This window comes from Hyaena hyaena, unplaced genomic scaffold (assembly GCF_003009895.1).
Source record: "Hyaena hyaena isolate Hyena2069 unplaced genomic scaffold, ASM300989v1 scaffold_95, whole genome shotgun sequence".
Classification (NCBI taxonomy): Eukaryota; Metazoa; Chordata; class Mammalia; order Carnivora; family Hyaenidae; genus Hyaena; species Hyaena hyaena.
The window spans coordinates 1,701,942-1,713,305 of record NW_024080727.1 but is presented as its reverse complement, the minus strand read 5'-3'; the positions used below and the strand labels follow the sequence as shown (position 1 = coordinate 1,713,305).

The following is an 11,364-nucleotide window of genomic DNA, read 5'->3' as shown; positions in this document are numbered from 1 at the left end:
CCGTCTGTCTGTTCACACTGTGTACAGCCAAGAGGCTCACCCCCATCAGGCCTGACCCGTTTCCTCTTGTCTGACATCTGATACCCCAAAACCAGCAGCCCTAATGTCGTAACTTGGCTCTACCCTTCTCCCAGTTCCTTCTGATTCCCGGAAGGGCATTTCCCTCCTGTAAGTCATCACTGTTACGATAACATTGGTGGCACAGTGGACTGCATTTTTATAAAGTCATCTGGCAGTGTGTGAGCCTTTGTTTCTGGTAGGAAGAGAGGTGACCTTTAAAATTGACCACAAAAACCATAGAGGATATTACAGAAATGCGCATCTCCCTTTTCGAAGGTAGCTTAGGGCTTCCAGCGGTATCAGAGATCACTGAAGTTGGGATATCAAGTTTACCTTCCATATTTAAATAAGAAAAAAAAGAACGGGAGGCTAGAGCAGCCAATAAACATGTTTTTACCTTAAGCAAGAAGATAATGTGGTACAGAGACAAGACTAAAATAATTCAAGGGAAAAAAACAAGTCTGTTAACCAGAAACGTAAAACATGATGTCTCAATATCTCAATAGGATTTTTCTTCCACCAATAATAATAACAATAATAATAATATATTAATAATAATGAACAGTTACATCCTAAAATGAGTGGAGGCATTTGAGATTTATAATATAACATTGTACATGCGACGCCTATGTCATTGTACTCATAAAAGCAAATAACAGGCAGAGAAAACTTGACATAGGTTTTTCCGTTGTCCTACTGATTTCTCAAGAAGACATCTTGACGGGGAAAGAATTCTGGTGGGTTTTGGGGTTTTGTTTTTGTTTAACCTGAAGGTTTTTAAAACATCTTTTTATTAAAAAACAAACAACGTGGACCCCCTGCTGGGCCGCGCCCCTTCCGCTCCAGCAGCAGCAGCCCACATGAGGGGGGCCCGGGTGGATGCTTTACCAGCCCCCACAGCCGTAGCTCCCACTTGGCTTTGTAATACAGGCCCTAAGCAAACAGGATAAAAGTGCAAAATGTGGCCCCCAAAATATGAGAGATTGGTGCGTGTGTGTGTGTGGAGGGGTGTTTCCGTGTTCTGCTCAGTCTCTTCCTCTACAAGGCTCTGTGCTCAGGGCTCAGATGTGCCCCTAAGGGGGCCGCCAGCAGGCTCCTGACCTGCCAGCCCCTTATTGGTATCTGTATTCCCCGAGTGGTCTGTAGCCCCAGGAGCTGCCATTGACTCTAACATTTGTCCTTGGACATTTCTCAGGGGGTATTTTCCAGCCTTTTGTTTCGTTCTGTCTTTTGTGCAGTCTGATTGGGTTGGGTAGCAGAGATGAGAGTATGACATCCTTTTTCTGTTTCTAAGCTTTCAGTTAGGTCAACCCCTCACAGGCATGTCGTGCCCCAAAGGCTCAGGTTTTCTGAGAAATAATGGCTCCATGAGCAGCCTGCCCTGGGGGCTGGGTCTTACTCCCTAGGACAAGCCCTCAGAGGGATCTTACTGCTGGCTGGGCAGCTCCGACAGCCTGAAGGAGGGGCTCATAGCAGAGTGAAAGGCTGGTGAAAGACAAGAAGGAATTTTGGGCCCAGGCTCCCTCCCCTTAGCCAGAGGATCTAGGGGTAGAGAATTTGGGGGAATTTGAGAATCACCCCTGGGTAGCTAACAGTTACCCAATATCATGGAAACAGCATTCTGGATTTTTGCATTTCTGGGTATCTCCAGACACATTTAAACTAAATTTTTTAAGATTGTGCCTTTTGTTCGGGTCCACTCAGTGCGAAGTTTAGCCAGGTTTCTGTCTCCCAAACAGAGTTGGAATCATACTGGAAAACAGGGTCAGGGAATAGTCACATCGCAGTTGACAGACATTTTCACTTCTGTTGTTATCTCATTTGATCCTTACTCCCAACTCTGTGAGGCAGGCGAGGCAAATATTTTAATTCCCATTGGACACCAAGGCTTGGAAGGTTTAAAAAACTGCCCACAGCAGAAAGTGGCCAGTGAGCCCTGGAAGCCTGGTTGCCTTGTTTGGCCCTTCTGCCACTACTGCATTGTGTCCTCTAGATCATTTGGGGGTGGGGGTAGGGGATGAGCTGCTGTCTGTGGCTGCACACACCTGAAAAAATGGGCTTCCCTAGCACCTCTCAGGTCATCCTGAGAGTGAGCAAGGTGGCAAGGTGGAAAGTCCTATGGGAAGTAAGTGAGCTCCTGGGAAAACCACATGTCTCACATATATGAATGAACACAACTTAACTGAAACAGTTCTCTGGAGAAATGCTTGAAATCTTTGACCAGTCTGAGTCCTAACTGCAGTAAAATCCATAGGGATTCTATATTTAGCATTTTAACAGAAGTTAACATTTTGTTAAATACATCTTGGGGGAGAGGAAGGTAGTGTTTGAAAGGAGGGAAGGGCAGAATTTGGGGTCCTTGTGGCTCCTTCCTGTAGGTCAGAGCTGTGGAGGAGGAAGCAACTTTGGCTTCCAACAGCCCTCATAGGACATCATGCCCCAGGAGCTGTGTGGGCCTCAAGCTAACGGCCATGTTGACCGTTGGGAATGAGGTGCCTGTTGGCCCCAAGGCCATTCTTCAAACAGTCTCTCTCTTTGTCTTTGGTGGCTTCTTCCTCCTCCTCCTCTTCCTCGTCCTCTTCATACCCATCCTCATTATCACTCCGCACATCCTTGGTGTCCTAGAGAAAGAAAGGAATGGGATGTGGGTGACAACCTTCAAGAAAGAGACTTGACTGAATAAGAAAACCCAAATCCCAAATCCAGAAAAAAAATGCAAAGTTCAAAAACCAAAAGTTCAAGGTAGAACATATCATGGGTCACAAAATAAATCTCAAAAAACTTGAAGAATTGAAATTATGTAAGTATATTTCAGTCTATAATGGAATTAATCTAGAAATCAATACAAAAAATAGGAAAATCTCAAAACAGTTGAAATTTAAACAATACACACTTGACAATGGATCAAAGAGTAAGTTACAATAGATATTAGAAAATATTTAGTATTGCTTTTCCCGTCTGCGCTCGCGGAGAAGCAGGGCTTTCGGAGAGATATCCCACCTCTAACTGTGGGGCTTTCCTTGGACTGGTGGCCTCGGTCTGGCACTGGACAGTGGAAGTTCCCTCCAGGTTAGGTGGTACCCCAGGGACGCGGTCGGCATCAGGAGGAACCAGTTCCCTGCCCTGAAGTGCCTTGGCTTGTGGGATTGCAAGTTGGGTGGCATCATTAAGAACGCACGGAGTGAGGGCGTGAGGCACGGGAGACGGCCCGCCTCCTCTGCGCCTGTGGCACAGGCTACTTCAAGGAACAAACCTAAAGTGCACATCGTGGAGAATTCAAAACATCACTACGAGTAGAGAAATAAAACCAAAGTCACAAGAGAGACCAAGGGACACCCTTCAAAGAAGACTTCCTGAACGGCCAGGCCCTGGACAGTGTATGAGCCTCCTTTAATATTAATATAGCAGCACTCACACGGGCAGAACACATCACAAGCTTTTAAAACTAACGAGAAAGAAAGCTAGCCAAAATGACAAAACAGAAGAACTCTCCTCTAAAGAAATTCGAGGGAGAAATAACAGCTAGAGAACTGCTCAAAACCGATCTAAGCAACATAACTGAACAAGAATTTAGAATAATACTCATAAAATTACTCATTGGGCTTCAAAAGGGCTTGGATGACATCCGAGCCATTATTGTTGCAAATACTGATGAACTAAAAAATGCAACACAAAATAAAATGGAGGCATTGGCTACTGCACGGATTGAAAAGGCAGAAAAAATACGTGAATTAGAAGATACAATTATAGAGAAAGAGGAAGCCGAGAAAAAGAGATAGAAATTGGTCCAGGAACATGAAAGGAGAGTTCGAAAGCTGAGTGATACAATCAAACGGAAGAATATCCATATCATAGGAATTCCAGAAGGAGAGATAGAGAAAGGAGCAGAAGGTGTACTTGAACAAATAATACCTGAGAACTTCCCCAACCTGGGAAAGGAAACAGATATTGAAATCCAAGAGGCACAGAGAACTCCCCACAGACGTAAACTGAATCGATCTGCACGACATACAGTGAAACTGGCAAAATACAAGAACAAAGAGAGAATTCTGAAAGCAGTTAGGGATAAAAGGGCCCCAACATACAAAGGGAGACATATCAGGGTAGTAGCAGACCTATCTACTGACACTTGGAAGGCCAGAAAGGAATGGCAGGAAATCTTCAGTGTGATGAACAGGAAAAATATACAGCCAAGAAGCCTTTATCCAGCAAGCCTATCATTCCGAATTGAAGGAGAGATCAAGGTTTATCCCAACAAAAAATGGAGGAATTCATCATCACTAAACCAGCCCTACAAGAGATCCTATGAGGGAAATGTTGCAAGGAACACAAAGTCCCAGAGACACCACTACAAGCATGAATCTAACAGAGAACACAATAACTCTAAACCTGTATTTTTCAATAATAACACTGAATGTAAATGGACTAAATGCTCCAATCAAAAGACAGAGTAGCAGAATGGATTAAAAAGATTAGATCCATCTATTTGCTGTTTACAAGAGACCCATTTTAGACCTGAGGACACATTCAGATTGAAAGTGAGGAGATGGGAAAACATCTATCATGCTACTGGACATCAAAAAGAAAGCTGGAGTAGCCATATTTATATCAGACAAACTGGACTTTATTTTTTATTTTAAAGGCAAAGAAGGGCATTATATAATAATTTCAGGGTCTATCCATCAGGAAGAGCTAACAAGTATAAATGTCTATGCACTGAATTCAGAAACACCCAAATACATAAGACAATCACAAACATCGATAAGAATGTGCTAATAGCCAAATATGGAAAGAGCTTAAGTGTCCAACTGATGAATGGATCAAGAAAATGCAGTTTATATATACAATGGAATACTACATGGCAATGAAAAAGAATGAAATCTGCCATTTGTAGCAACATGGATGGAACTCAAGGGTATTATCCTAAGTGAAATATGTCAGGCAGAGAAAGATACCATGTTTTCACTCATGTGGAACTGGAGAAACTTAACAGGACCATAGGGGAGGGGAAGGGGGAAAAACAGTTGGGGGAGAGGGAGGGAGGCAAACTATGAGAGACTTTTGAATACTGAGAACAAACTGAGGACTGATGGGGGGGAGGGGAAGGGGGCTGTTGGCATGGGGAAGGGCACTTGTTGGGATGAGCACTGGGTGTTATATGGAAACCAACTTGACAATAAACTATATTAAAAAAAAAAAAAAAAAAGAAAATATTTAGTATTAAAATGAAACTATGGCATTTCAAAATTTGTCAACTGTAGCTAAAATAGTACTTATCAGGAAATTTATATAATTAAATGTTTATATTAGAAAAGAAGACAAGCCTCAAATAATTTGCACTTCTACTTTAAGAAATGAGAAAAAAGAAGACAGAATAAGCCAATGCAAGCAAAAGAAAGGAAATAATAAAGAAATCAATGAAACTGAAAACAGAAAAAACAATAGATAAAAGCAATAAACCAAAAGCTGGTTCTTTGACAAGATCCATAAAATTGATAAACCACTAGCAAAATTGACAAAGAAAAAGAGAGGGAAGGCACAATTTGTCAGAAAATAAAAAGAGGATTCAACTATGGATACTACAGATATCATGAAAATAACAGAATACAATAAGTAATATTATGTATATATATTTGACAACTTAGATGAAATGGACTAATTCCTCAAAAGCCACAAGCTACCAAAATTCACCCAAGATGGCAGAGGTAAACTAAAAGTCATATAACTATAAAACAAATTAAGTCAGTTACAGATCTTCTGGAAAAGAATATCATCAGGCCCAGAAGTTTTCACTGGCAAATTCTATGAAATATATCAAGAAGAAATAACAGCAAAGTTCCACAATCTCTTCCATTAAATAGGAAAGGGAATACTTCCTAATTTATTTTATGAGGCTGTAAGTACCCATGGCCAGAAAAAGACAGTATTAAAAAAAAAAACAACAACTTCAGACCAATATCTCTAATGAGTACACACATAAAATACCTCAACGCAATAGTCCAAATCAAAACCAGCAATGTGTGAAAATAATAATACATCACAATGAAGTGGGACTAGTCCTAGTAATGCAAGGCTCTTTCAATATTTAAAAATCAATGAATGTAAAGGAAAAAAAAAGAAATCAATGAATGTAATCCAACCTATCAATAATCTAAAGAAAGAAGAAATATATAATCATATCGGTTGATGGAGAAAAGTCATATGACAAAATTCTCATGATCACACACACACACAAAATCAGCAAATAAGGAATAGAAGCTAACATCATACTTAATGAAGAATGACTGAATGCTTTCCTCCTAAGATTACGAACAAGGCAGGAATATCTACTTTCACCACTCCTATACAACATTGTATTGGAAGTCCTAGTCAATGTAATAAGGTAAGAAAAAGAAACAAAAATCAAACAGATTGGAAAGAAAGAAGTAAAAGTGTCCCTATTTGAAGATGACATGATTATCTATGTCATCATTAGAAAATCCCAAAGAATCTACTGAAAGCTCCTAAAATTCATTGCAGGATACAGGTTAACACACAAAATCACTCACTCACACACACACACAGACACACACACACTGATTTCTATATACTTTTTAATGTTTATTTTATTGTTTGAAAGAGAGGCAAAATGGGGCGCCTGGGTGGCTTAGTTGGTTAAGCGTCTGACTTTCGCTTAGGTCATGATCTCGCGGTTCGTGGGTTCGAGCCCCGCGTCGGGCTCTGTGCTGACTGCCAGCTCAGAGCCTGGAGCCTGTTTCAGTCTGTGACTCCCTCTCTCTCTGACCCTCCCCTGATCACGCTGTCTCTCTCTCTCTCTCCCTCTCTCCTAGAAATAAATAAAAAAAATTAAAAAAAAATCAATATGAAAGAGAGGCAAAGTATGAGCAGGGGAGGGGCAGAGAGTGAGTGCAAAGCATGAGCAGGGGAGGGGCAGTGCTGAGCTGTCAGCACAGAGCCCAATGTGGGGCTCAAACTCACAACTGCGAGACCATGACCTGAGCTGAAGTCGGACGCTTAACTGACTGAGCCACCCAGGTGCCCCTCATTTCTAAACACTAATGTAGTAGGCTGAAAAATGTCCTCAAATATATTAGGTCCTAAACCTAAAAACCTGTGACTGTTACCTAACAAGGTAAAATTTTTGCACATTTGATTAAGGATTTTGAGAAGGTTATCCTGAATAATCCAGGTATGCCCTAAGGCCATCCCAAGTGTATAAGAGAGGCAAAGGGGATTCAACACAGAGAAGAGGCAATGTGAAGATGGAGGTAGAGACTGGAGTGATGTGGTTACAAGAAAGGAATACTGGCAGCCACCAGAAGTTGGAAGAGACAAAAAACAGATTCTCCTACAGCTTCTGGAGGGAACACAGCCCTGCCACACCTTGATTTCAGCTCAAAACTGATTATAGATTTCTGGCCTCCGAAACTGTGAGAGAATAAATTTGTTGTTTTCAGCCATCAAGTTGTGGTATTTTGTTACAGCAGCGACATGAAACTTACATGACTAGCAATGTCTGGCTAAAAACTGAAATTTAAAAATCTGTAACATTTATAAAAGTTTACAAAAAATAAAATACTTAGGTATAAATCTAACAAAACATATATAGGATCTGTATGTAAAATCTACAAAACTCAGATGAGAGAAATCTAAATAATTGGAGCGAGATACTATACTCATGGATTAGAAGATTAAACATAGTAAAAATGTTAATTATCCCTAAATTGATCTACAGATCCCATACAATACCAATTAAAATCTCAGCAAGATTTCTTGTACATATGGACAAGCTGATTCTAAAATTTATATGGAAAGGCAAAGAAACTAGAATAGCTAAAGTAATTCTGAAAAAGAATAATAAAACTGGAGGACTCAAACTACCCAAATTTAAAACTTACTATAAAGTTATGGTAATCAAAGCTGGGTGGTATTAGCAAACAGATAAGCACAGAGATCAATGGAACAGAATAAAGAATCTAGAAATAGATGCACACAAATCCCAATTGAGTTCTGACACAGGTGCAAAAGCAATTCAATGGAGAAGGTATAGCAGTTCCAACAAACAGTGTTGGAACAGTTAGAAATCCATAGGCAAAAAACTAAATTTGACCTGTCATGTCTTACACAAAAGCCAACCCAAAACGGATCATAGATCTAAATGTAGAATACAAAACTATAAAACTTTTAGAGAAAACCCATGACCTTGGGTTGGATGAGGGGTTCCAAGATGTGGAACAACAACAACAACAACAACAACAAAATCCATTGAAAAAACCTGATAATCTGGACTTCATCAAAATGTAACTTTTGCACTACAAGACACTATTTAGAGAATAAAAAGACAAGTTGCAAACTGGGAGATACTATTTGCCAACCTCACAGCTGACTTGTATGCATAATAAAGAATTCTCAAAACTCAACAATAAGAAAAAAGCAAACCACCTAAAAAATGGGCAAAATATGCAAAAAGAATCATTTCTTTAAAAAGGATGTCAAACAAGTCTATGAAAGGATGTTCAACATCATTAACCATTAGAAAAATGCAAATTGAAACCACTATGAGATACAACTATAAAACCCATTAGAATAGCTAAAATTAAAAATACTGACAATACCAAGTGCTGACAAGGACGCAGAGTGACTGGAAGGAACTCTTACACATTACTGATGGAAATACAAAACGGTACAGGCACTTTGGAAAATAGCTTGACAGTTACTTATAAAGTAACTTTATACATTTACTTTATGTATTTACATAACTTTATAAATACATATACTATTCATGGCAGCAATCCTATTTCTGAGTATTCACCCCGGAGAAATGAGCATTATGTTCACATAAAAACAAACGTTTATAATGCCTCTATTCATACCCGCTAAAACTGGAAGCAACCCAAATTTTTCTTCAATCAGTAAATGGATAAATGGTGGTGCGTCTGTACAATGAGATACTACTTACCAATGAAAAGGAACCAAGTGTTGACATTTATAAGAAGCTGGGGGAATCTCAGAGGCATTATGCTGAGTGAAAATAAATTAGTTTCAAAAGAATACCTACCATATGACATACTAATGTTATTTACATTCTCTTTTAAAAAATGATGCATTTCTCTTAAAGTTTATTTATTTATTTTGAGAGAGAAAGAGCAAGGGAAGGGGAGAGAGAGAAAGAATCCCAAGCAGGGTCTGCAATGACAGTGCGAGTGCACACTGACACTGACATAGGGCTCGAACTCACGAACAGCGAGATCATATTTACATACTCTTCTTGAAATGACCACCTATCCAGATGCAGAATGGATGCCAGGAACGAGTGGTCTGGGGTGATGGAATGATCCCATATCCTGATTATGGTGATGGCTACACAAATCTATACCTGGGTTAAACTTCATAGAATTTTATATAGATGGGAAAAAGTCAATTTTCCCGATGATGTTTAAAAATTAAACGTATTTCTTTTCAGATAGCAAATACTATGGTTTTCCCAATATGCATTTGCTAAGTAAAGTATTACTTATGTAGGCCTTTTGGTTGTTGAGATGCTCTTACTGTCAGGAATTAGGGTGTGTTCTATTTTCTTTATGCAGGGTCTCTTTCAAGGGCAGTTCTTAACGACGGGGTATAGCCCCCGCCCCTCCCCAGGCATTCTCAGAGAAATTCTGGGAGGAAGACACTCAGAAGAATGACATTGCTACAGATCAGGCTTCATTGCAAAGAGCAAAGGTGGTATGGATTATTAGAACAGTACTGAGAACTCAGTCTCTGGGCAAGGCCCGTGTTGGACATGACCCCACATCCCTCTAAACCAGTTCATAAACATCTCTATTAAACTTAGACCAGAAAAGAAAAAAACATGGGGGCATCTGGGTGGCTTAGTGGTTGAGCATCCGACTTCGGTTCAGGTCATGATCTCCTGGCTTTTGAGTTCGAACCCCTGATCAGGCTCTCTGCTGTCAGCACAGAGCCTTCTTCAGATCCTCCGTCTCCCTATTTCTCTGCCACTCCCCCCCCCCATCAAAAATGAACAGACATTTAAAAAAAGAAAAAAAACCATGGAAGATGAAGCCTGGTTCCTGACACCCCATTTTTCAAGATGCCATCCATACCCATATGAGCTACTTTTTCCTTTTGTGACCTCCAGACTAAACCTGACCACCTCTGGGTATACGTAACCAAATACCTCCCCCTGTGTTCAATCTTCTACAAGCACGGCTTTTGAAAAACCCAACATACCCACATTCTACTGCCTTAATCACAGAAATGTCACATCATGGGCTCTTCTCGGTACGATCCGTTCTTTTCCACAACACAGAAAGGGTCTCAAAATAAACAAGGCTCACTGTTAACATGGAGGCATAAACTTGGTGTTTTGTCTGTTAGATACAATGAAGAAAGGCAACCTTTCTATGATATGCTGGGAGCAGGGATCAGAAGTGCTGTTCCCCCCTTCGCCCCCCCGCAGATGGGGTCCTTCAAGGAAGGGTCGTGCTTGGCTGACGATTGCTTTCATGGACCATGCCCCTTGGGTCTCCTTCTTCAAAAGAGTTTTGTAAGGAACAAGAGGAAATTTGAATCAGAATAAAGAAACAAATTTCTCTCCAGAAAAGCAGACTCGCATCTACTGTCCCATTTCTTCAGGACTTAAGGGGCTGCTTTAGCTGAGATATGAACTGGTTCTAGAAGATGCATCCCATTGCCCCAAGCCACATCTCCAGCACTCTCACCTCTAGGAAGGGTTCTGGACCAGGTGGAGCCTTCTGGAAATTAATGGCATCTAATGGCCACAAAAGTTGGGGTGCATTACTGACTTTCAGTAAGCAGTAGCTAGGGATGCCTGATACCCTACAATGAGCATGACATCCTAGTGTCCTGCCAGACCTCTGTGTAAGTGAAAGCGTGTTTGTGATCAGCCAAGCTTAGAACCTAATTCCATTTTACATTCAAGCACAGTAATTCTTGCATGGTTTTAATATACTCTCCATTCTCCAGGAACACAACTATGTACCTGATTCAAAGGAAGGTTATATTTTGTTTGGTTCAGGGCTTCATAATTTCAGGGAACCATGTCACAGATGACACAACACTACCAGTGGCAGTTGAGTCCCCAGAAAAACATGCCTGTGTCAGTCTGTGTTTACAGCTGCCCCATTCATGGTGAGCAAGCACAGCATCTGTCAACCCCAGGATGCTTTTGACTGTGGTCTTGCATGTATGTTACCCATGAAATGTATATTTTATCAGAAATTCCTTTTGTTATTATTTTTTTTCTATTACAGTTGTGGCATTATATTACTTTTTGAAATT

General features: G+C 40.4%; 1 protein-coding gene across 1 annotated transcript in view; it reads right to left on the bottom strand.

Moving 5' to 3' along the window:
* Window positions 1-466: 466 nt before the first annotated feature.
* CERS3 (ceramide synthase 3) overlaps window positions 467-11,364 on the bottom strand; it is a 111,774-nt gene continuing 100,876 nt past the window's right edge. Inside the window, exon 12 of the mRNA XM_039235039.1 lies at window positions 467-2,681. Within this exon, the coding sequence (XP_039090970.1) occupies window positions 2,523-2,681 (159 nt within the window). The 3' untranslated portion in view covers window positions 467-2,522. The remainder of the gene's footprint in view (window positions 2,682-11,364) is intronic.